The sequence below is a fragment of the Pleurodeles waltl genome, chromosome 4_1 (assembly GCF_031143425.1).
Source record: "Pleurodeles waltl isolate 20211129_DDA chromosome 4_1, aPleWal1.hap1.20221129, whole genome shotgun sequence".
In the NCBI taxonomy this organism is placed as follows: Eukaryota; Metazoa; Chordata; class Amphibia; order Caudata; family Salamandridae; genus Pleurodeles; species Pleurodeles waltl.
Genome location: NC_090442.1, coordinates 52,810,953 through 52,837,979, shown reverse-complemented (window position 1 = coordinate 52,837,979; position 27,027 = coordinate 52,810,953). Strand labels below are relative to the sequence as shown.

General features: G+C 46.7%; 1 protein-coding gene across 1 annotated transcript in view; it reads left to right on the top strand.

Annotated features, from left to right (window-relative positions):
* The window catches only part of LOC138286980 (zinc finger protein 208-like), a 272,011-nt gene that overhangs the window by 98,500 nt on the left and 146,484 nt on the right, over nucleotides 1-27,027 (top strand). The window contains exon 4 of the mRNA XM_069227344.1: nucleotides 24,842-26,301. Coding sequence (XP_069083445.1) covers nucleotides 24,842-26,301 — 1,460 coding nt within the window. The remainder of the gene's footprint in view (nucleotides 1-24,841; nucleotides 26,302-27,027) is intronic.

Below are 27,027 nucleotides of genomic sequence, written 5' to 3'. Positions count from 1 at the left end.
GCCTCAGGTGCCAGTTCTCTGAATCTCTGCCATTGGGAACGTGACAAGGCATCAGCAATGTTGTTTTCACAGCCTGGTATATGTCTCTCTCTGATTTCCATGTTCCCTTTTAACTGGCACCCCGCCAGGTGCCGTAAAAGGCGCATTGCTGGTGGGTTCTGTGCTATGCCTGAATGTATAGCCTGCACCACTGCATGGTTGTCCGACCACAATGGGGCCTGCCTGTTAGCTAAACATGTGCCCCAAATCATAAAAGCTAGAACAATGGGGAACAATTCCAGTAATGTAATATTCTGGTTCATGCCTTTGCACTCCCACCTGCTAGGCCACCATGCTACAGTCCATGCTGAGCCAAGCATTGCGCCAAAGCCTTCTCCCTGGCTGCGTCTGTGAATAGCTCTAATTGACTGGCCGGTACCCAAGGTTCTCACCACAACAGGTTCCCATTGAAATTAGCGGGAATTATAGCCACTGTGCCAGGTCTTCTTTCACCCATCTGGTCAGTCTGACCCTATGATACTTTTTCATTAGCCCCCTTGTTATCCACGGTAGACTCCTGGCGAATGGCATGCCTACCGGGATCACCCTGGTGGCAAAATTCAACCTCAATAGCTGTTAAATCTCCCCCAGAGTTTCCTTTTGCTGAGCATCTCAATCCACCCTCTTAATTCTTCCAATTTTGTTTTGAGGGAGCCGGCACACTCCTTCCACTGTGCCAAACTCTATGCCCAAAAACATTAAATTCACTGTGCCTTCAGTTTTCTCCTTAGCTAGTGGAACACCCAGCTTCTGTGTTAACTCGCCAAAGGATTGCAGTAAGGATTCACAGTCTGTCTTGCACATAGCCTCTACAAACAGGAAATCGTCCAGATAATTGGTACACTCCCCTCTCAGATTGCGGGACCTCAAAGCCCACTCTGAGAAACTGCTGAAGGCCTCAAAATAGGCACATGAGATGGCACAACCCATGTGGAGACATTTGTCATAGTAGAACTGGTCATTCTAGCTTAAGCGCCAGCAAATGATTGCTTTGAGGGTGTACTGGCAAAAGGCGGAATGCGGACTCAATATCTGCCTTTGCCAATAGTGCTCCTCTGTCTGCTGCTCTGATTAGGTCACTGCGTCATCCACCGTTGCGTAAGCAACAGAACACTTGCCCTGTTCTAGCCCATCCTTCACTGATTCGCCTGGTGGATGTGATGGATGGTGTATCAGCCTGAATTTTCCTTGTTCCTTTTTAGGAACTAAAAAAGGTTTTGGTTGTTTTCTGGCGTCCTTATGGTCACCTCCCCCTCTCTGTTTCTTGCATTCCAATAGCGGGTGAGCCCCCTGCAACTGCTGCAGCAATACCTAAATTTACAAGCCTGCCCCCTCTCACACCTGTCTTTGTCATATTTCCAGCAGTTTGTTGGTCCGGTCCGAAACCCTTTATTGACTGCTGCAGGCCTGTTTCTGGAGGCCCGCTGTGCCTCAAATCTCTCCTTTCCCCCTTCTGGATAAAAAATGAATTCCCGATTGGCCACCCCTTCCCTGGCAGCTACCATGTGATTTGTGTACCCTTCTACATCTTGTTTGTCCTATTCAGTCGTGGGCCACACTTGCATCTTCTCCCTGAAACCCTTATCATAACTGATCCATTCCTCACCCTGATACTGTTGTTGGGATGCATGTACTCACTGTTCGTGCAAAAATAGTGCTGCTGCACACTCTGGGAATTTCTCAACATTTACACTGGCTAGTATCCTAAATGACCTGTGCCAATTTTCAATGGTTTTCTCCTGCCTGGGCATGCGCCTTTCCGTTTTTTCCTTCCTCCGTTTTAGGTCAAGCGTAAGCGTACGACCTCTTGTATACTTCTTCTGTGGGTCTCCAGCTATTTCATTTTTAGTTTGTGTAATTTCAAAATCCTTGCTTGCTAGTGGTCAGTCATGCCTCGTTGTCCCTCCTTCTTGTGTGTGAGCATGGACCAACTACTGTATAATTACACTTTGTCCCGTTTATCTGGTCTGTAGGGGACTTCTTTTTTACTTTATTTCCTGCTCCTGTCCAGGGAGGCTTCCCTTTTCATTTGCAGAGCATTCTGCCCCTGCACTTAGCTGTAAACAAAGCTATAAATCAGGCTGTTATCTTGGTCACATTTGGTCTTTGTGGGCTCTCTGCACCCTCTCTCAGCTGCCTGGCTCCCGCCCTTCCTTGGCCTGGATTTTCTTTACCAAGTGTGCCTGCCTGTGTGTTGAGAGCAAGGGCGGAAGATCGCTTGTAACTGCTTACAGCCAGGGCACCCAGCTCTGCCAGGGCTCCGCACTCCTTAAAGACGGTGCCCACTTCTGCTCCATACTGGGATCCCACTCGAAGTTCCATCAGTGCACCTCAGTTCACGCACTCCAAGCCCTCAGCCAGGCCATTGCCAGGAACCCCGCATGGTGTCTGCCAGAGCACCTCAGTTCTTGCAGTCAGTAGACTCAGCTGGTCCAGTACTGGGACTTCGAGCACAGCTCCATCAGTGCAACGCTGTTCACACACTCCCAGCTCTCAGCTGTGCCAGTGGCAGGAACCCCACACACGCTGTCTGCCAAAGGACCTAATTTCTTGCAGTCAGTACACTCTGCTGCTCCAGTACTGGGACCTCTGGGCCAGCTCCATCAGTGCACCACAGTTCACACACTCCAAGCCCTCAGCCATGCCAGTGCCAGGAACCCCACACAAGCTGTCTGCCAGAGCACTTCAGTTCTTGCAGTCAGTACACTGTGCTGCTCCAGCACTGGGACATCGGGCGTAGCTCCATCAGTGCACTGCAGTTCACACACTCCAAGCCCTCGGCCATGCCACAACCCCACACACGCTGTCTGCCAGAACACAGAATTTCTTACAGTCGGTACACTCTGCTGTTCCAGCACTAGGACCTCGGGCGCAGCTCCATCAGTACACCTCAATTCTACCCCCACAAGGTTACTTCCTTTCCTATACTGGGGCCCCGCTCACATACAGTTCCATTACAGCAGCTCAATTCTAATATTCAGTCTCACTGCCAAGCCAGTACTGGAACCAAAAGAGCAAAACACAGGCCAGCCACTATACCTCATGTCTAACATCCAGTGCCACTCTTGATGGAAACCTCCACAGCTCCAACAGAATCCATAAATTCTAACATTCAGTGCACATTTCTGCTCAGTACTAAGGCTCACACACACGCTCTTCAGGACTCCTGCTTCTGTGGTCCAGAGACAATGCCGTTCTCATACTCGTCCCCACTCGCAGCTTCACCAGGACACCTCCAGGCTAACACTCTACAACACTGGCACACCAATACTAGGTACCACACATGGCTCCATTAACATACCTCACCTCTGACCTTGTGTGCCCGTTACTATTCCAGTACTGCAGGCCACATACAACTGTCAGTGCACCTCAGCCCTAACCTGCAGCGCCCCATTATTCCAATACCAGGAATTACACAGTTCTCCTTTTCTCATTCCTCACCTGCTGCCTCTCTGGCATTCCAGCACTGGGCTGGGACACAGCTCTCTCTATACCCCAAATCCTGATCTGAAGCACCCCAAGATTGCTGTATTGGTGTTCACATACAACTCTCCTAATGCACCTCTTGCTGTTCTGCAGTGACCCCTGCTGTTCCACACTCTGACGTCTGTTTAAGACGTGGGGGAGCCAATTAAATATATTCTTAGCTTCTTTCTTTATTTGGGAGAGTCTGTTTCACCTATCTCACTCCGTTCTTTCCTTTACACTGTTTACTCTCGATCTTTTCTCTTTCCAGCTCTTAAAATCCACACATTTCTTTTCCTAATGTTAATTTTTCTTTCTTTTCACACTTCTTTCATTATTTTTCTTCTTTATTTTTCATTTGTTAGCTTCCTTCCATTTTTTTCTTTTGTCTCACAAATTTGCTCTATTTCTTGTATTGGTTGTGTTTTCATTTCTCGCTCGCTCTTTCTTTCCCTTCTTTCTTTTATTTCTTTGCGACCCCTTCTCTTTCTTCCTTTTGTCTGTTGTATTCCCTTCGCTTTTCTTTTTCTGCCCCATCTGCTATTCTCTCCTGAGACCTAGTTATCAATGGAGCAACATGTTTAGTGGCACTGGGGCCCAGAGACCTATGGACCCCACTCAACTCTAATTACTGCTGTACTTTCCTTCCGAAATTTCAGTCAACCATTTTCCTTTCTTACTCCAGGGCCCATGACACCGTTACTACGCCACTTGTCCTCTCCATCTTTACTCCTGACTCCCTCTTTCCTTTCACCCTCTGGTCCGTCCCAAATGATTTTTTTGCTATGGTGTTTTGAGTATTACACTCTAATGCCAAAAGTTTATTTCTGATAAAGGTTTATATAATAATTGTATATGTTTTAAGATAGAGGAAGAAGGTAAATGGAAGTGCTTTAGTTAAATGCTAGGCCACTGGAATTATATGGCAGGAAAAGACGAAATTATGAGGAAGCGTTGGCCAGTTTATGTGGCAAGGAAAGTCCAGTTATGAATTTACAATGCCAATAGGTCCAACTCAAGAAAATGTGAGACCTATTGCATTGCAAATGCTTGTTATCCTGTATTGTCAAATCTAGCTCTGCTTTGGGCACCTCCAGGAGTGATAAAATATCAATAAATTCCTTTCTCCAAATCCTCTCCTTGACTGCAAGTGGTATGAGGCTAGCTAGACCTGTCTCCCTTGCCATTATTGACGGATCCTGAGGCGAAGGCCTAATATATGTGCTTGCTGGTTTACTCTGATCCACTGCTTGGCCCGGCCCCTTGACCCAAACCTTGGTGGGATCTTCCTTTTCTTTCTCTGTCCTTGCCCCAGCTTCTTTGTCACTGTCTTTATTTCTGTCAGATTCCTGCTCAGCCCTCGCGCCGTCTGCCTGGGGGCCAGCACCCTCTCCTGCCATCTGCTGGCATCCTACCTCATGCTCTGCCCTGTGTAGCAGACATTGCAGTCCCGTTCCCCCCACCCATGGCCATTGCAAATACCCTGCCCCTGTTGTCATGCCATTCTAAAAGAATGAGTTAAATCCCATAGGTAGATTGCTCCCTGGCCCAGGCCATGTCCACCAGCTAAGAGCTGTTGGTCCTTGGTTCCCTTGTGTTGAGCTAAGCCAGGGAGCCCATCCCCTGCCCAGGGTCCTGCTTGCTGGTGTGGGATTTAATATTGCGCCTTGCCGTCACATTCGGGCCCCAGCTGTATCGTGCTCGCTACCCCAGCCTGTGTCCCCAGGTTTGCCATTGCCCAATTGGCCCCCCGCGCCTGCTTGCTTGACATTTTTTCACTGTGCGATTGTCTCAGCATGTCCTTTGGCTTGCTGGACACAGCCTTGATTCGCTGCAGCCATCGTGCTGGCTACAGGCGACAAGGGTTGCTCAACCTCCTAGCTGGAGCTGCTCCCTTCTCTGCTGCTGTCCACCCCCAAGTGGGCTGTGCGATCCTGTGGCGACTTGCTGCTGCTCGCTTCCCTGGATCTCTTTGCTTTAGTTCATCTACTCTGCACCCTTTGTGGCTCTTGCAGAGGCTGCAAGCCTCCTCTGTGATGGATGTGAACCGGCCTGTCGCTCTCCTGTACCAGCCTCTGTCCTGGTTTCTTGGACCTCACCTGGCCTGCTCTCCCCCACTTAGCTGCAAAACGTGAGCATCAACCCACGCTGTCCCTTTTTGAGCCACCAGCTGCCTTGCTGTCATTAACATCACCTGCAGGTCATCCAGTTCAGGTGACGAGGTCACCCTTGGTTTGGCCTGGGATTTTTTTTTTTCTTGCGGGTTTGCTGTCATAGTCCGCCAGGTTTGCCAGGCGCTTTGCCTGTGGATGTCACTGCCCTTTTTGCTGCCTGTTAGTTCTTTATTCTACATGCCTTGGGGGTCGTGGGGGCCGGGCGGGGGGTGGACTTATTTGTTAGCACTTCCAACTGCCCTTCTTTCTTGGCCAGTGAACAGTGAAAGATGTCCATAGACACGCCTGGATTAGAACCCTTAACTCTCAGCATGAGCATCTATGCCATTACCCGTTAAGCTAAAGGTGGCTCTGCCTGGATCTCTCTATGGAGGCGCTTGGAGCGGAGCGCTCACTTCAAACGTTCGCTCTAACTCACTGCTTGTGCTTCGTTGCAAACCCGCTCGGCGGCCCCCGAGGCTTCCTGCCTGGTTCTCCCGATGCCGCCAGGCCTCTTTAACACTGCTTGGACTCCCATCCTCTGGGTCCCAGGTGAGCTCCGCCGCCGGGTCCGCTGCTTCCGGCAACAAGATCAAGGAGAGGCTGGCTTCTTCGGTCTCTTGGGTCTCTCTTGTGGCCGTGGACTGTGCTTTTCCTTTGCTGGCTCACTCCTCGGGGCGCTTCTCCTTGGCCAGCTCTGAAGGGGTGCGTCACGACCTTCCTTGCGGTCACTGCACAGCCTCTGCTTGCTGTGGGGACCCTTCAGCGGCGCCTCTCTCGTCGCTCGCGCCACAGTTTGTCTCGCGGCGACTTCTTTTCACGATGTTCAGCATCTGCAATCATTCTCTCGCGGGCTGGCCCCTCTTAAGGTTTGGGTCTCAGCCCCCTCTTAAAGTTTGGGTCTCAGCCCCTCTTAAGGTTTGGGTCTCAGCCCCCTCTTAAGGTTTGGGTCTCAGCCCCCTCTTAAGGTTTGGGTCTCAGCCCCCTCTTAAGGTTTGGGTCTCAGCCCCCTCTTAAGGTTTGGGTCTCAGCCCCCTCTTAAGGTTTGGGTCTCAGCCCCCTCTTAAGGTTTGGGTCTCAGCCCCCTCTTAAGGTTTGGGTCTCAGCCCCCTCTTAAGGTTTGGGTCTCAGCCCCCTCTTAAGGTTTGGGTCTCAGCCCCTCTTAAGGTTTGGGTCTCAGCCCCTCTTAAGGTTTGGGTCTCAGCCCCTCTTAAGGTTTGGGTCTCAGCCCCCTCTTAAGGTTTGGGTCTCAGCCCCCTCTTAAGGTTTGGGTCTCAGCCCCTCTTAAGGTTTGGGTCTCAGCCCCCTCTTAAGGTTTGGGTCTCAGCCCCCTCTTAAGGTTTGGGTCTCAGCCCCCTCTTAAGGTTTGGGTCTCAGCCCCCTCTTAAGGTTTGGGTCTCAGCCCCCTCTTAAGGTTTGGGTCTCAGCCCCCTCTTAAGGTTTGGGTCTCAGCCCCTCTTAAGGTTTGGGTCTCAGCCCCTCTTAAGGTTTGGGTCTCAGCCCCCTCTTAAGGTTTGGGTCTCAGCCCCCTCTTAAGGTTTGGGTCTCAGCCCCCTCTTAAGGTTTGGGTCTCAGCCCCCTCTTAAGGTTTGGGTCTCAGCCCCTCTTAAGGTTTGGGTCACAGCCCCTCTTAAGGTTTGGGTCTCAGCCCCCTCTTAAGGTTTGGGTCTCAGCCCCCTCTTAAGGTTTGGGTCTCAGCCCCCTCTTAAGGTTTGGGTCTCAGCCCCCTCTTAAGGTTTGGGTCTCAGCCCCCTCTTAAGGTTTGGGTCTCAGCCCCCTCTTAAGGTTTGGGTCTCAGCCCCTCTTAAGGTTTGGGTCTCAGCCCCCTCTTAAGGTTTGGGTCTCAGCCCGCACCTGCCTTCGATTGGTTGGTTCAAAACCTGCCACCAATCCGCAAGAAACCCTTCGCTGGCTTTTTTGTGGGCTTACTGGACCCGCCTCCTGCTTTCCACCCCCGGGAGGCGCTCGCCACGGGCCCTCTCTAATGTCCGGCTTCGCTTCCTGGCCCGGGCTCTTTCTCCGTACAACTGGGCCCACAGGAGCGCTGCCCCTCCGCTAGGTGTTTCTCACTATAGTATGATTGCGAGACGCAGGGAAAAGGGCCCCTCCCATGGGCACCATTTTAAGGAGACCTCTTGCTCTCAATTAAGATGAGCAGGGGTCAAGAGAGGGCCAGTGTGCTGTGCAACACTGGTGCGGGGTCCCATGTTTGTGGGCTGAGTGGGGCATGGGCAGCTGCCCACACTGCCCATGCCTAGCGCCAGCCCTGGCTCCACTGTTATTTACATTTGTGGACAGTAGCAGAGCTTGCAAGCTTCCAAACAGCATGCAGAAGTAGCTCATCCATTCCGGTCTTCGGTTTGTGTTCTGGGACTTGTAGTCCTGGGTTCAGAATGGAACAAACATTCGTACAAGTCCCAGAATGCAAAGAATAAAACCTGGTTAGGGCATCTTGAAAACATGAGAGCTCAGCATTATATAGCCCTGTTAACTGCTTTCATTTCAATTTAGTACAATCCAAACCCAGGGGAAAGAAAAATCAAACATCAGCATCTAGTGAAAAGATTGTCAAGGCAAAGAACTCCATAGTCACAATGTCTGGGGTGGATTGACACTCCCCTTTCCCCGCCCATCTTGGCCTGCCACAGGTTTGATATAAGCCGTTTGGTGATCACCAACATTTTCATCTGCACTTTTCCGTCTCCCGTTCGTATCCAGCTTCTCCAGCAACGTACATTCTTGTGCTGATGGGGAGGGTGGTCTGGGTGGGAGTGGGGGGTTCCATAAAGGAGTCTGACTGGGCATTCGCACAGGCTTACATTGTATCACAGAAACAGTCCAGTTCTTCTTGATACAGAGCACCCTACATGTATGGTCTAGAACAGTCTACCCTCACACATCTAGAGTGACCTGCTGCATCATTGGCTTTGCCTTCTTCATTGGGAAGCATCCTCAGCTGACCCTACTTATTATATGGGCCGGTTTTGTGTAGAACGTATGCTGTGTATAGTGGAGATATGTGGCGATTTTGAATCTCTGTAAAATGCATACAGACTGGTTAAATCTGTATGTAGAAGTTGGCCACCACTTGAGTGTAATTTAAATAATACCTTATTTCACTAGGTTAAAAAATGATAGGCAGGTGAACTAGTCAAACCCTGTCTGTCATGAATGTCAACATGATTCATCGTCCTTAAGATCTTATGCTTTCGTCAGAACAAGGTTTGAAAGGCTTTCATACAAGAGGACACAGTGACCACCATCATGACTGTTCATTACAGGGTAAAGAGCCGGGCTCCAGGGAATTTATTATCTACCACTTGTAATTTGTTTTAATTACAGCACCCCATAGGTCTGCTCCATAGACTGTGGCAGCCACAGTTTGCTGCCTGCAAATCTGTGAGATTGTGCGTATAGGCTGGCTGCCTGACTTGTTCTAAAATCTGAGTGCTGGAGTATTGCAACAGCACAGCACTTGCCTTTATTATGTGCTCCTTCCATTTAAGTTGCCTGTTGAGTCGAATGCCCAGGTAGTCAAACTCAGTCACTCATCCTATTGCCCCTCCCTGTCAACAGAATTGTTTTCCTAATCTAGGAGATGGTTTTCATATCATTGTCTTGGGTTTTAAGTATTTATGAGCCAGTCCTTCTCATTGCAGTAATTCCTGAATCTTTCTAGCAACTTTTGCTTTGCATTTTCAGCTTGAAGACTGCATCTTCTGTAAAGAGAAAGATCAGGACTTTGGTATTTGCTATTTCCGGGACATATAGGTCAGCCTCTATTAGATCATTTGCAACATCATTAATAAACAACCCGAATAAAACCAGAACTAGTACTCAACACCATCTTGGTTTTTTGGTGATCTCAAAACTGTCACTACATTCTCCATAAGGACCATAGCGAACTCTGGCAGTATTATCTGTATGCAGTCCCTTTTTTGCAAACAGAAATTAACCATTCACACCTGATTTGTGCAGCAATCTCCAAAGTTTATGTTGACTGACTACACCGAAGGCTGATTTTAGGCTGACAAACATCAAATACCTGGAACTCCTTTTAAATATTGTCTGTTTAGAAAAAAAATAATGTAAAGCTGCCCTGTTTGATAGATCATCCCTATCCATGTCCTAAAACTAGTCTGCACATCTGTCAATATGTTTACAGGTCAGGCAGCTGCCATTTCAGGGGGCCACATGGCAGCCCAAATAACTGCGTTACACCTATTTAGGCCAGGAATACGGACAGACAAAGGCACATAGAGAAAATGTAACATTTTTGCAAAACAGCATTGTGATACCTAAGTGTTGTATGACCCTCTGCCCACTGTTCTCCTCCATAGGGCACGTCCACTGGGGCAGGTGATGAGATGGCGGCATTCTCCGGTGTACAGACCCCTGGTGGACCTGTCGACAAATGGAAGAGAGACACATAATTATCACTTACAGACTTGATCGTGCAACAATCCATGAACTGTGTGCCCAGTTGGAGCCAGACCTGATGTCAGCTATCCGTCATCCCACAGGAATACCCCCTCTAGTGCAGGTCCTGTCTGTACTCCATTTCCTGGACAGTGGGTCTTTTCAAACAACAGTGGCCATGGCTTCAGGGATGTCCCAGCCAATGTTCTATAACGTGTTGTCCAGAGTGTTGTGTGCCCTGCTGAAACACATGCGCAACTACATCGTTTTCCCTCAAGTGGTGGATTTGCCCACAGTGAAAGGTGACTTCTATGCCCTGGGACATATCCCCAACCTCATTGGTGCCATTGATGGTACACATGTGGCATTTGTCTTCTCCCACCCCCCCCCCCCTCACACACACACACACACACACACAGGAATGAACAGGTGTACAGAAACCGGAAAAGCTACCATTCTATGAATGTGCAGATGGTGTGTTTGGCAGACCAGTACATCTCCCATGTGAATGCCAAGTATCCTGGCTCAGTGCATGACGCCTACATTTTGAGGAACAGCAGCATCCCTTATGTGATGGGGCAACTCCAGAGGCACCGGGTGTGGCTAATAGGTGAGCCCAAGGTCCCAATACTGTTGACATAGGTGTCTGGGTATGGGAGATTCCCTAATGTTTGGAGTATGTCTAACAGTTGTCCCTCGATATTTGCAGGTGACTCTGTTTACCCCAACCTGTCATGGCTACTGACCCCAGTGAGGAATTCCAGGACAAGGGCAGAGGAACGCTACAATGAGGCACATGGGCGAACTAGGAGGATAATAGAGCGCACCTTCGGCCTCCTGAAGGCCAGATTCCAGTGCATCCATCTGACAGGTGGATCCCTATACTACTCACCGAAGAAGGTGTGCCAGATCATCTTGGCCTGCTGTATGTTGCACAACCTGGCTTTGCGATGCCAGGCGCCTTTTCTGCAGGAGGATGGGCCTGATGGTGGTCTTGTGGCAGCTGTGGAGCCGGCGGACAGTGAAGAAGAGGAGACAGAAGAAGATGTAGGCAACTGAAACAACATCATCATGCAATACTTCCAGTGAGACACAGGTAAGAAGATGGAACTTGGGGGGGGTATGGGCTGGGGTGATGATGGAGGAATGTCCATGGCAGAGTCCAGTCTCTTGGTCTCACAGGTGCATTGTCCAATGGGGCATAGGAAGTGGAGCAATGTCAGTTTAAGGTGGACAGGGTGACAAAGTGGGACAGAAGGGTGACATTCAGGAGGGTCTTATTTCCTGGCGGGGGTCTTGGCAATGTTCTCTGTCTTGTGCCTGGATCTCAGGGACCGTTTGCAGGTGGTTCTCCTTCTACAGGGGGTGGGGTGCTGTTGTCGTGTTCCTGTGGCAGTGCCTCTTGTCCACTAGCGCCGGTGGAGGTGGAGGGCTGTTCATCGTCCAGGCTAGTGTCAGGGGCCCGTTGATGTGCCACTGTGTCCCTCCTGGTGTTGACAAGGTCTGCCAGCACCCCTGCAATGGTGACCAGGATGGTGTTAATGGACTTCAAGTCCTCCCTGATCCCCAGGTAGTGTTCCTCCTGCAGCCGCTGGGTCTCCTGAAACTTGGCACGTACCGTGCCCATGGTCTCCTGGGAATGGTGGTAAGCTCCCATGATGTTGGAGAGTGCCTCGTGGAGTGTCGGTTCCCTGGACCCGGTCTCCCCTTGTCGCACAGCAGTCCTCCCAGCTTCCCTGTTATCCTGTGCCTCTGTCCCCTGAACCGTGTGCCCACTGCCACTGACCCCAGGTCCCTGATTGTCTTGGGTTGGTGGGTTTGCCTGGGTTCCCTGTAGTGGTGGACACATTGCTGATTGACGTGTCCTGGGGACAGAGGGATGAGCCCGCTGGGTGGGTGCTGTGGCGGTGTTTCCTGAGGGGGGAGGTTCAGTGGTGGTTTGGGACTGTGTCAGGGAAACCAACTGTCCTGAGGTCCCTGATGGGCCGGGCTGGTCATCTTGATCCAGGCGTGCAGAGCTGCTGTCAACACTGTGGGCCTCTTCTGTGGGGTGACTGGATATGTCTAGCACCTCCTGTCCGGTGACGTTGGGTAGGGGTCCTGTTGGGGTGTAAATGCATAGTTTTAGTATCTGTGTGTGCCACCTCATGCATTGTGTGTGGTACCCTCTACTCCTGTGCTTGCATAATTGTGTTTGCCCTTTTGTGATAGTTGTTTTGGGGTCTGTGTGGGTTTCTGTACTGGACATGCTTTGGTGACAGTGGTCCATGCACATGTGTTGCATGCAGGGCTTTGGTATTGAGATGTGTGGGTTGTGGTAGTGGGACATATGGAGATGATGGTGTGATGGGGGTGAGGGTAAGGGTGGGGGTATGTGATGGCATGCAGGTTGGGTGGGGGGAATAAAGTAGTTAAGATATGACTTACCAGAGTCCAGTCCTCCTGCTACTCCTGCGAGGCCCTCAGGATGCATTATTGCCAAGACTTGCTCCTCCCATGTTGTTAGTTGTGGGGGTCCACCGCGAGTCCTCTATACAGCAATCTGGTGTCTTGATACCACGGAATGCACCTTCCCCGTAGGTCGTTCCACCTCTTCCTGATGTCATCCCGTGTACTTGGATGCTGTCCCACTGCGTTGACAGTGTCGACGATTCTCCGCCTTAGCTCCATCTTCCTTGCAATGGATGTGTGCTTCACCTGTGATCCGAATAGCTGTGGCTCTACACGGATGACTTCCTCCAGCATGACCCTGAGCTCCTCCTCAGAAAACCTGGGGTGTCTTTGAGGTGCAATAATGTGGTGTGGGTGATGTGTGAGGTGCTGTCTGTTGTGATGTGTGGGGGGATGTGTTGGTGTGTGTTGTGTGAGGTGCGTGGATGTTGTATAAGTGATGGTGTTGTGTGTCTGTGGATGCTGGTGTTGTGTTAGCTAATCTCTCTCTCTGGCCTTCTTCGAAATTTTAGGTAGTAAGGGTTTGTGGGTAATGTGGGTGTGTTTTATATAGTGTTGTGGGTGTGGTGTGTGTATGTGTATCAGGTGTGTGTTTCGATTTGTCCAATGTAGTTGTGTTTTGTAAATGCGTGTGTATTTTGAACGCAGGGGTGTGTACCGCCAATGGATTACCGCGGTTGAAAGACCACCACGTTGATTCGTGGGTCGTGATAGTTTGGGCGTATTCTTGTTGGTGTGACGTGTGGGTTTTGGTATCACTAGTTTATCACTAACCTTTGGTGTGGCGGATTTGTGTGGGTGTCTGTATTGTGGCGGAGTCCGAGATTTGGGTCGTAATACCTGTAGCGGTATTCCACCGCCGCAGCGATATGTTGGCTGTCTTCAGCACGGCGGAAAGTGGGATTTACCGCCTGGGTTGTAATGAGGGCCTAAGTCACTTTCTTTTGCAATATCTTCTGTACTTATTGCCACATGTCCCTGAATACTTCTTCCTTCTCCTGCAGTCACATCTCTGAGAAAGTAGCCTCTTTCTAGCATGGGTACCCCCATTTTTGGCCTGTTTGTCAGTGTGTTTGACTGTGTCACTAGGATCCTGCTAGCCAGGACCCCAGTGCTTATGGGTTGTGGCCTACTTGCCAGTATGTTTGACTGTGTCACTGGGATCCTGCTAACCAGGACCCCAGTGCTTATACTCTCTCTGTTCCCAAATTTGTCCCTACTTACTGGTAACCCAGTATTTCATCCCAAATTGGCATACTGGTCACCCCTTATACGTCACAAGTATATGGTACCTAGGAACCCAGGGCATTGGGGTTCCAGGGGATCCCTATGGGCTGCAGCATTACTTGTGCCACCCATAGGGAGCCCATGCAAAGGCTTCCGCAGGACTGCCATTGCAGCCTGCGTGAAATGGTGCATGCACCCTTTCACAGTGTTTTCACTGCACCAGGTCACTTACAAGTCACCGTATGTCAGTCCTTCCAACCCTGAAGGCTGGGTGCAAAGTACCTGAGTGTGAGGGCACCCCTGCCCTAGCAGAGGTGCCCCCACATCGTCCAGGACCATTTTCCTGGACTTTGTGAGTGCGGGGATGCCATTTTACGCTTGCACTAGACATAGGTCAATACCTATGTCCATCTTCACAATGGTAAATACGAATATGGCCATATAAGGTGTCTAACAACTGGGAATTGTACCCCAATACTGATTCTAGTATTGGTTGCACAATCCCATGCACTATGGGGGCTCCACAGTGGACCCCCAGTACTGCCATACCAACCTTCTGAGTATTTCTGCCCTCCTGTTGCTTGAGCAACTCAAGCCCAGGAAGGCAGAACAAAGGATTTCTTTTGGAAGAGGGGTGTTACACCCTCTCCCTTTAGAAATAAGTGTTACAGGCATGGGAGGGGTAGCCTCGGGGAGCCTCTGGAAATGCTTTGAAAGGCACAGATGGTGCCCTCCTTGAATAATCCAGTCTACACCAGTTCAGGGACCCCCAGTCACTGAACTGGCACGAAACTGGACAAAGGAAATGGGAGTGACCACTCCCCTGTCCATCAACACCACAGGGGTGGTGCTCAGAGCTCCTCCAGAGTGTCCCTGGGTTTTACCATCTTGGATTCCAAGGTGGTGGGGCACTCTGGGAGCATTTGAGTGGCCAGTGCCAGCAGGTGACGTCACAGCCCTCCCCTGATAGGTGCTTTCCTGGTTAGGTAACCAATCCCCCTTTCAGGGCTGTTAGGGTCTCTCCTCTGGGTGTTTCTTCAGATTCGGATTACAAGACTCAAGCAGGAATCCTCTGCATCCTTTACTTAATCTTCTACCGACAGAACCACAGCTGAACCGTCCAGGAACTCTACAAACTCCAACAAAGAAGCAAAGGCGACTTCTGCAACATTGTAACTTCAGCAACTGCAACAGTTTCCAGGTCGTGCATCCTCTGAGGACTGCCTGTCTTCAACGTGCACCAGAAGAACCAAATGAATCTCCCGTGGAGTTACGGAGTCGCTTCCCTGCTTCAGCAGGCACCTCTCTGCAGCGACAACTAGTGGCGAGGGTCCCCTCGCCAGACGACGAGCGTGGATCCAGCAACACAGGTGGTGTACTAAAGTGACCCCAACAGTCCATAGGCTCAGCTGTCCAACTTTGGTGGAGGTAAGAGCTTGTCTCCCCATGCAAGACGGTACCCCCGTGCACCGCATGAATTGCAGTTGCCAAGGCTTGTGTGCGACCTTCCAAGAAGTTCTTCGTGCACAGCACAGCTTAGGCCCGCAGCACTCCATCCTGCGACGCACAGCTTCCTGAGTGGTTCTCCGGCTGTGTGGGATCCTTTTGTGTCATGCTGCGTGGGCCTCCATTTGAACCTTCTGTGTCCCCTTGCTGTGGGACTCCTGTGCACGCTGCCTGGTCTTCTGAGGGCTCTCTGAGTTGCTGAGATCCCCCTCTGTGTCCCCCTCCTGGGTAGAGGCCACCAGGTCCCTCCTGGTCAGCACCATTTCTGCTAACCGCAAGCTTTGCGTGTGCCAAGGCTTGTTGACGGAATCCAGTGACGCAAACCAGACTGCAATCATCCATCCGGCGTGGGACATCTTCTGCACCAACCAGGAACCCACATCTGTCTTCTGGGGTGCATAACTGACTTTGCCTTCTCATCAGTGGTTCTTTTTTTGCAACCGGGATAGCAAGGGCTCCTGTTCTCCCTGGACTCTTCATTGCTTCTTGGACTTGGTCCTCTTCTTCCACAGGTCTTCAGGTCCAGGAATCTATCATTGGTGTCTTGCAGTCTCTTCTGGTTCTTGCATAATCTTCTATCACGACTTCTTGTGTGTTTCAGGAAACTTACTGTGATTTACTCCTGTTTTCCGGGGCTCTGAGGTGGGGTCTATTACTTACCTTTGGTGTTTTCTTACACTCCTAGTGCCCCTCTACACACTACACTTGCCTAGGTGGGAAACCGACTTTCGCATTCCACTATTTTAGTATATGGTTTGTGTTCCCCCTAGGCCCATTGCAATCCATTGTGATTTTCACTATTTGCTGTTTACTTACCTGTTTTTGGATTCTAGTGTATGTGTGTATGTGTGTGTGTGTGTGTGTGTGTGTGTGTGTGTGTGTATATATATATATATTTATACACACTGTGTATATTACTAACCTCCTAAGGGAGTTTAGTCTCTAAAGTATTTTTGGCATTTGTGTTACCAAAATAAAGTATCTTTATTGTTTTAAAACTGAGTATTTTCTTTCATGTGTGTGAATACTGTGTGACTACAGTGGTATTGCAGGAGCTTTGCATGTCTCCCAGTTCAGCCTTGGCTGGTCATCTACAGCTACCTCTAGACAGCCTAGTTCCTAGCCACTGACTACATTTCACTAATAAGGGATAACTGGACCTGGTATAAGGTTAAAACCTTTGGTGCCGACTACAAACCAGGCCAGCCTCCTACAACATCCTCCTCAACTTCTTCTACTTAAACTGGCATCCTGGATAAATAATCCGCTACTACATTTCTACTGCCTCTCATAAATTCTACTTCAAACTTATAATCGATTACTGATAACAACCATCTCGAAATGCATGGTGTAACATTTCCCTCCAACCCTCTTCCCCCTTTAAAAAATATGTCAGGGGTTTATGCTCGGTCCTTAGTTTAAAAAGTATATCCACACGTAAAATATAAAATGATTGATTCCCCAGCAGCAAGCTAAGGCCTCCCTTTCTATTACAGAATACAGTATTTCCGGACCTTGTAGTCTTCTGGATGCAAACCCAACCTCATATTCATTATTGTCTTTGATCTGTGTCAGTACCGCACCAATGCCTATATTAGAGGAATCGGTGGTTATGTATGTCTTTGCTGTAACATGAAAATGTCCCAGTGTAGGTGCCTGCATAATACATTTTTTTATCTTCTGAAAAGCAGTTTTACAGTCCTTACTATATACAAATTCTATCCCTTTTTTCATTAATTTCCTTAAGGGTTCTACCACTTCTGTAAAATTCTTTACAAAGTTTGACTAATATTCTGCGAGACCTAGGAATGACTTTAATTTGTCTTTGGTACAGGGTTCTGGTGCATTTTTTTATTGCTGTCACTATACTTTTCTTTGGTCTGATACCACTACTATTCATGACATGTCTCAAATATGTTGCTTCTTGCTTTCTAATTTGACATTTTTCTTTCTTGATGGTTAATCCATTTTTTACCATTACTCCTTCAAACAACAAACCATGCTCACTTCCACTCTTTCCCACAGTAAGTATGTCATTCTGAAAACACAATACATGACTCATATCCCCAAAAATACTATTCATTATCCTTTGAAACACTGCAGAGCATGCCCAAAAGGTATTCTTTTTGTAATCGAAAAGCCCCTAACAGAGTAACAAAAGATGTAAGATGTCTATATTTCTCATACATGTTAACCTGATGATATGCAGATGACATATCAAGAACACTAAATATCACCACTTTTCCTTCCATCATCAATATTTCAGATATAATAGGAAGTTGTTGCTTATGAACCCAAATGTTCTTATTTAGATCCCGAAGATCTATAAAAAGCCAAATTTTCCATCCTTCTTTTGGTGCTACTACAACTGGTGCAAGCCATTCGGAGGCTTCAGTTGGTTCGATAATGTACTGTTGCAATAGTTTGTCCAATTCTTATTTCAAGGGTTCCCTCATGTTAGGAATGTTTTGTACCTTGTGAACGACAGGCTTTGCTCCTCTTTTTAAAATATTATTTTACGAGAAAAATCTTTGAACAGGCCTAATTCCCTCAAACACCTTAAGATATTTTTATTTCAAACTGTCTGGAGCCTCTTCACTTACTACTTCTGTTTCATTTTTCTCCACTAACATTATTGGTTCCTTCACGTTGAGATTATTACTCTGCCCAGATCCCTCTAACAACACCATCCCAGGAGATCTGATCCATAGTCTGTAACATATACTCTCCCATAAACAGCCCTCTTCTGAAAGGTGATTGTCATCTAATCCATTCCAAAAAAATGCTATTCTCTTTCCTGCATAGCCAACTGCTTTGATATCTGGTTTATTCAGCTGAGAATCTTGGACACACATCCACTTAGCCTTGTATTGTTCCTTTGATATGAGGGTGAATAAGCTCCGCGAGTCTACCAGGACCTTCATGGACATATTGTTCAAAATTATTTGACAATGTGGTTTCTCCAACTTATTGGTGCTTTCCAATTCCACTTCTTATGTCTCTATCACTGTTTTAGTTTTGCATTGATCATTTTTATTTGAGTTTGCCAACTCCCCATCCACCATCAAAGCAACTTCACTAATGCTCTCATAGGTGTCTTGAATCTCTTGGTCCACCACCTGAATTCTTCTGCTACTTCTATATTCAATTTTGGTTTTGCACACTTTTGCGAGCTGCCCTCCTTTCCTACAGCTTCTGCAAATTGCATTTTTCGCCGCACACCTCTTACTAGATGAGACATAGCCCAGAGCATCACAACGGAAACACCTCACTTCTCTCCAAGCTTTTTCTGCTTTTCTTCCCCTTCCTCCATTTTCATTTTAGACTTTTCCATGTTTTCTTCTACACCTTTATTTTTTCCACTATTTATCTCTGACCCTTTTGCATTCCTAACTTCATTTATTATATTCTCTTTTTTTCACCATGTGTTTTATCAATTTCTTGTAACCTCAATGCTTTGTGTTCCATTCTTTTAGCTATTTGTATAGCTTCCTCAAATTAGGATCCTTCATCAATAGTTTTTCTTTTTTCTTTTTACTGTGTGTGCATCTTACTATCTGATCTCTTATTAACAAATCAGTCAATTGTTCAAATCAGAAAGCTAATGCAAGCCCCCTCAATGCTGCCACATATGATGCAATGTCCTCATGTATCCTTTGCATTCTTGAGAAAAACTTGTGACGTTCTAGAACCAGGTTAGTTTTAGGAGTAAATTGGATATCTAGCATTTGCATAGACATATCAAAAACATTAGTGGGTTGACCATCACCCATTCCCAAATATACTTCTGGTCGGTCTTCATAAACCTTCTTCCTTCAACACCCAAAGGATGTAGTAAAATGGTTTGTCATTTAAGTGGTCCATAACGGTCTCCTCCAATAGGTAATATATAGGTCATAAATATTTTCTTCCACTGCTTCCAAGATATGGGTAGTTCTCCTGGTATAGATAAAAAGGGTGGTGGTGATGCCATATTTTGATCTCCCCTTTAAAATAACAACTTAGTATAACAAATTATTATAATAAATTATAATAATAAGTTAAAATAATAACTATCCAAAACTTGTTCTTTTATATACATATTTTGATGTGAACTGAAATTCTTGTTCTGTGTCGTCTGAACAGTAGTTGTTGTGCCATGTTTTATTTCCAATTTCTGAAGTTCTATTTCTGTGACTAGCTTTAAAGTGCACTAGTCCTTCATCATTCTCAACAGTCTATTGTTGCCAGAAGGGACTGGGACTGCCTTCACGATGAGTCACTTGGCTGCTTCTGCCTGGCAGGTATTCTTTTTAATTTTAATACTATCAATGTACAAACATGTATTCTGCATACACATACGTGTATTCACTGTGCGGCTACTATTATCATTTGTAACTACTGGAGCTGTTTGTATTGTCTTTGCGCACTTGCTCGTGCTCTTAGTTTTAACCTGGTTACTCGTGTTGTGCTCGCGCTGCTCCCAACGCTCACCATACAGCTGTTGTCACATGCAAAATCCCTCACGCTGCTCTAATGGTTATCACTGATTTTGTTATTGAAGTATAATTAATTTATACAATTTGCCTAACGTTATAGCTAAGGAAGAGGTTTCAGTATCACGTTTCAGCAATGCAGTACTTGCCTGAAGAATCATGTTTCAGTAATGTCTGTTTCCTTCCAGACCTTTCCCCCTTCTCGAAATGAAGTGTATAAACATCCGGGTATTCAGATGTCAGATATCTGTTCGCTGCACAGATAGGTCCCTCATTGCCAATGTAAAGATCAATCCGTCTAGTGATTTCTTCTTCCTCTTTATTTCTATATATACATATAACATCTCCAGCAGAGCTCTTCTGCTCTCCAGCTCTCTTCACACCTCCATCACATTCCAAATGACCTCATTACTACCTCATTACATTCTGATTCTATACTACTATTGTACATGTGATATCTTCACACACACCCCTGGACTACTAAGGGGATTGTGATGTGATGCTAGTAACACATTTTACACTATACACATGCCAGGAACCTCTGCATGTGCCAGGTTTTCTGTATCCAGCTTTAGAGCTATGTTTCAGCTGTAGTGTCTCTCCTCCCCACTACTTTCCATGTTCCACAAGGGATGGCTCAGCTTGAATAGGCAGCAGATGGCTATAGATATTCCTGTTCTTGTCCCAGATTTCACCTTTGCACACGTAGTGGCGGCACACTGAGTCTGGGGCAGGGTTGTGTGGTAGCGCATTAGCCTGCTGAGACATCAAATGGCCACAGATAGTCCTACATTTGTCCCAGCCTTACCCTGGGCATTCACAGGGCTGGCATATAGAGCACAGTCCAAGGTTATGCGGTAGCAGGGGCAGGGCTCCCCCCTTGGAATCAACATGAGTCTTTCAAGACATGTGTCCTACATGTTGAAGACTGGTCTCTTCCTTTGTCTCCTTGATGCCTATTGTCAGGATTTGCAGATCTTGACTGGCAGAGACTACCCCCCTCCCAAAGACATAGGCCCTTCAGCAGTCTTTTCCTGCCAGTGCTGGGTCTTCCAACCACCATATTACGAGAACTGAAGGATTTCCCCCACAATTTGGGCAGAAATCCTCCAGTAGTCGTGCTGACGGTCAGAGGTGCAGAGGCGGTTTCACCGCCGGCCCACCCCGCCAAAAGGACTCCGCCAGCCGTATTACAACCTGTAATATGGCCTGGCATTGTCTTGATGGCGGGGCGCTGCTGGCGGTGGGAGTGCGGGTCCCGTCCCCTCAGGAAGGAGCACCTCGTCGGATGAGGTAAGGGTCCTCCTCAATGGGAGGGGGGTGGGGTGTGTATGCATGTCATGAATGGCGGGAGAGAGGGAGTGATTTTGCGTGTGTGTCGGTGTGTAAATGTGGTGATGGCGATGTGTGGGTGAATGTGAATGCTGGGTCAGGGTGCATGTGTGCATGCATGTAGACAGGGGTGGCGGTTGTGTGTGTGTGTGTACATTGAGGAAAGGGGTGGGGGAGATGGAGTGTGTATGTGTGTCAATGGGGGTGAATGTAGTGAGTGCGTATGTGAGTGGGGGTGTTGTGCGTGTATGTGTGTAGGGATTTGGGGGGTGTTGCGTGTGTGTGTGTGCGCGCATGAGTGTAAGGGTGTTAGTGAGTGTCAGGGTGTGCGTATCTGTGGGTGCGTGCGTGTATGCGGGGGTTGGGGTAAGTACGGGGATCGGGGCGGGGGAGTGAGTATGTGTACTGGGAGGTGGGGGATCACTGCTGGGAGCAGAGGGTTACTGGGGGGTTTAGGTAGGTGGGAGTGGGAATGTTGTAAGGAAAGCGGGTGAGGGGCTGTTGGGTAGGTGGGGGAGAATGCAAATTCCTGTTGCTGCTGGTAGCCTTTCCGCCAGGGACTTCATGGCGGTGATACTGCCATGAAATCCCTGGCGGAAAGGGGACTTGTGATACTGCCGGCAGTATTGGGTGGACTGCCGCCATGTCGGAGATGCTGATCTCCGGCCTGGCTGTCCAACCGCCCTGGTGATACCAGCGGGGATGTGGCAGTTTGGCACAGGCCAAACCGCCACAATAATAATGTGGCGGTCTCACCGCCAGCCCGTTGACGGTGAGACTGCCATCGTGGCAGGGTCGTAATGAGGGCCTTAGTTCTGTGCATACTTGAGTAAGCACGAATATCAGGACCACATTCTAGAGGGAAGGGCAAAAAGAAAAGAGACGAACACTGCAGTGCCGAGGTCTCATCAGGTGTATGTCTCTCAGACTTTAGGAGATTCATCATAGAGGTTAAAATAGTGTTTACTGCAGGAGGTGACAGGTAGAGAAACGTTTGTCATGGCACACAGTTAGAAGCAATACAATAACAAAGGTGATTTTCACTATTATTTTTACCACCTTGAGAATGGCAGTGTACCTCAGGTTGTCATTCCCAGATTTAAAATAATCATGGAAGCAAGGGACAAATAAGCACACTAAACCAAATAATAATACACAAACCAAACAAGACCAAAACAGCAGTGAGGAGCGGGTACAATGGTGAATGAACTAGAGACACAGCGAAGGAGCCAATACAACATGGAAAGTTGCCAGGCATCTTCTCAGGGAAAGTGAACTGTTTATAAAGCATTACTGCCACTCATGGCCTGAACTTCCCGCCCGTGACCTTCCAAGCTAGTAGCCCTGGCCCCCTACCCGCCATAGCTCAGTCCATCATAGACTCACAGGGATTCTTGTGGAGATGCTGTTGCTTCCTTTTCCCACAGTAAGTCTCTGCATACCTTGCTTATATCTGACACTTATTCTTTTACCAACCCTCCTTGGTGAAATGGATGAGAACCACTAAATGATCTTTTGGGGTAAGAGTCACTAACTAGTACAGCATTCTCCCAGTGTCTCCCTGGTGCCTGCAAATATAATGAGAATTTTACCAGCGCTCCTTACCTGTTATTTGCGTGTGCTTCTCTGGGGTATGCCGTCCTGAAGAGTGTAGGCTGGTCTTATCTCCTGTCTGAGAAAGGAAGGTTTCACTGTGCATCCACTAAGCCCCCCACCGAGCCCCACTGGACCATATGGATTAGAGCAGATCTTCTTTGTTGGAATCAGGGTAAGGGATTGTCCAAGTAATACTATGGGCCTAATTTAGATGTTGGTGGAGGAGAGTTCTCCGTCACAAACATGACGGATATCCTGTCTGCTGCATTCCATTCTATCCTCTGGGCATTGTAATACAGTGGATGAAATATCCATCACGTTTGTAATGGAGTATTTCCTCCATCAATATCTAAATCAGACCCTATGTCTTCATGGTTTCTCCATTGTCTGAAGATGTTTTATGAAAGCCTGAGACAGGCACCATCGCAGGCACCTGTATGAGGTTTTGTGGAGCCAATAGGTCCACAGAGTACAGGTAACTATCTCCCCAGTCTTGCGCGTCTTGTTGGGACAAGGATTCCTCAGAAGGGGGCATATATCAACCACTTGGTCCAATTTATATATCCGTCTTTCCTGAAGTATCTAAGATGGGCCTTGTTAAACAGAATGTCTAGGTAAACATATTTAAAGTAACATGTAGAGTTTACGTGGTTAATTTATTCTTCACAGTCTCTCTATTATGGTTCAATCGAATATGTAGTTAGTGAAGGCTCTGGAAAAACTGTGCTTGGTGCTGAACCATCAGCTCCCAGAAAGGGATATTATTTATTATGTGTGGTGACTTTCTGTACGAGAATGAAACCACAAACACAGAAATTGTGCAACCTGCTTCTCAGTGAGTTTTTTTTCTTAAGTTGTACATGATACTGTTTGTTCGCTTTGACATGTGGTTGTGTTTGGGTTTTTAAGACAATATTTAACATTATGGCTTTTTTCCTTGCTCATAAAATATTCAAAGTAGAGATTTCTTTGGCCACTGACCAAACATTTTAGTAAAGTGCTTAAATTGCATTAGAGGCATAGTTTTCAGTTTCTTACAAGATATGTTACTGCCCGTTGTTTGTTACAGATAACCTATGTATTTATTAATTTCAGTTTTTTTTTGTGTTTTTTTTTTTGCATCCAACAGAGACGAGTCCATGAATACATATAGATAACAAAGAAAAAAATGTAACCTGCAACTTGCATCAGACAGTTACTCAAAGGTCCAGGAACGGTGTTCAGAAACAGAGCTATGCTGTATGAAACATTTGAACTCAGTTTGAGTAGACACTGACTGCAAGAAAGAGACAAGAGCAGTCCTTTAGATGTATGCCTCTGAATATCTCCATTCAAACACACTGAAATAATTCAATAAAATCAAATGAAGACAGTGATACTAGTGAACTATGAAGAAACCGGTCCACCAGCCTAAAGTGATAGCAACTAAACATTTGGGCTCATATGGGGACATTACAGCTACCAGAGGAAAAGTAAAACATTGCAGAAACCATGAATTGTGAACTAGACAACCAAAAGATGAAGCAGAAGACGGTCCATTACACACAGCATGGAGCAGCATACTAGCATGTATTGATCCTATTAAAAGACTTTACTATTTGATTTCAGGTAGGCTGATGTGCCTCAATATGAGGACTTGGCCCATAAGTAAGCACACATCATGAATGTTTCAGGAAATTTAGTGACCATTGAACAGTATTATTAAAGTAAAAACTTAATCAACACACGCAATGACTATTTTTGGCTCTTCATAAACCAGTGGGGATGTATCTGCAGTCAAACAAACTGATCCTGAAACAAATAAAACATATTCAAGCACCATGTATATGAGGCACTTTAGTGCCCCATCATAGCTAATGCACCGTCAGTGAACATAGACAAGAGAAATACTGCACACAATAGAAAATCTTTACATGTGCAGTGATTGAGGGAAGAGCTTTCTATCAGCATACCTAACTGTCCATTTGGAACCACAGAAATTACTAGTGCCTTCTTTGTGATGAGTGCAAAACAAATTCTAACTGGGCTACACCTATCACCAGGAGAAGAACCATGCACTTGCAGTGTCTAAAAGAAAGACTTTAAAGAATTATCAAGACTAAAAGCCCCAGCTAAGAGAACAAAAAATCAAGTGCAATGAATGGGGCACAAGTTTCAGCCATTCATCAGTCTTGAAACACCATCAGGAAACCCTCTTGGCAAGCAAAACATACTTGTACTGTCAGTGTAGGACTGAAAGGTGAGCTGTGGAGCACACATACCAGAGAAAAAGTAGTCAATTGCACTGAATGTGTGATGAGTCTCAATAAGGCGTCAGACCTAAGGCATCATCTGCACACTCGCATAGGAGGGAAAATATTCATATGCAGTGAATGTGGGAAGAGCTTTACTCAATCATCAAACCTAATGATTCATCAGCGAACTCATACAGGAGAAAAACCATACAGGTGCCTTGAATGTGGGAAGAGCTTTAACCGGTCATCACAATTAACAAGCCACCAACAAACACACACAGGAGACAAAACACACATATGCAGTGAATGTGGAGTGAGATTTAATCACTTATCAAACCTTAAGGTCCATCAGCGAACCCATACGGCAGAAAAACCATACAGGTGCACTGAATGTGGAAAGAGCTTTAGTCAGTCTTCAAACCTAAAAATCCATGAACGCACTCACACTGGAGTAAAACCATATATGTGCACCGAATGTGAGAAGAAGTTTAATCGATATTCACAGCTAAGAATCCATCAGAGAACACACACTGGAGAAAAACCACATGTATGCAGTGAATGTGGAAAACGGTTTAATCAGTCATCAAGTCTAAAGGTCCATCAGCGAACACACACAGCAGAAAAACCATACAGGTGTAGTGATTGTGGTAAGAGCTTTATTCACTCGTCAAATCTAAGGGTCCATCAGCAAACACACACAGGAGAAAAAACACATATATGCAATGAATGTGGAAAGAGTTTTCATCAAGCAACAAACTTAATGATCCATCAGCGACTACATACAGGAGAAAAACCATACCAGTGCTTTGAATGTGGGAAAAGCTTTACTCGATCATCACAACTAGAAAGCCACCAAGAAGTACACACAGGAGACAAAACACACACATGCAGTGAATGTGGAATGAGATTTAAACATTTACCAAACCTAAAGGTACATCAGCGAAAACACCAGGCAGAAAAACCATACAGGTGCATTGAATGTGGAAAAAGCTTTAATCATGCATCAAACCTAAAAATCCACCAACGTACACATACTGGAGAACGACCGTACATGTGTACTGAATGTGGAAAGAACTTCAGCCTTTCTTCTCATCTAATAATCCATCAGAGAACGCACACAGGAGAAAAACCATACAGCTGTAGTGACTGTGGTAAGCGCTTTAATCAGTCGTCAAACCTAAGGGTCCATCAGCAAACACACACAGGAGAAAAACCATATATATGCATTGAATGTGGAAAGAGGTTTCATCAAGCAGTAAACCTGAAAGTCCATCAGCGAGCACATATGGGGAAAACCTCTCCAGATGCAGTAAATATGGCATCAGCAATGGCAGTTCATCGGGCCTATGAGCCCTTCAGTGATTACACAGAAGAGACAATCAATTTCACTGCTGTGCGTATGTGATGAGTTTAATCATTTGTCAGTTCTAAAGAACAGCCTGCAAACCCATATTTGTCACATCAAAAGTTTATTGAGGAACACAGAGAAAACTTCAAAGTGTGGTAAATGTGTGGTGTTTTCATCAGCCACTAGGAACTTTGAACAAGCTCACACAGGAAAAAAAACATACCAGCGCAGCAAATGTTGGAACACCTTTGTCAGTTATAAAACCACACAGACCTAGAAAGGTTGTGAATATGAAATGAGTTTCAGTACTTCTATGAGTCTAAGGAGGTACAATCTAATGAACCCAGGAGAAAAAACACATATGGAAGGAATGTGGACAGAAGTTTAATTTATCATTGTATTTAAGCATCCATCAGTGCACACATACAGGAGGAAAACACATGTGCAGTAAGGATTATTTTGTCAGCCATCAATCCATAGCATTTCTAGACCTCCGGTAATTCATCCCTAGTAAACTCATAAATTGTACACTAAACCAGTGATCCATGATGGCAACAAGTATTGTTCTATAGCCAATAGAGTAAGTATGTCAATCTATGAATCGGGCATTCCTTCCTTCACAGTGTTATAGTCAAAAATGCCTGTGCTTCTGATGCTTCTTCAGATGTTTGAAATTCTCATTTTCACAGAATTTGAAGATTTGATTGTTGAACAGTCTTCTATTGGGTCTTTATGCAGCAAAGGCTAAATCAGAGAAAATTCAGTATAGATATCTTTGAAAA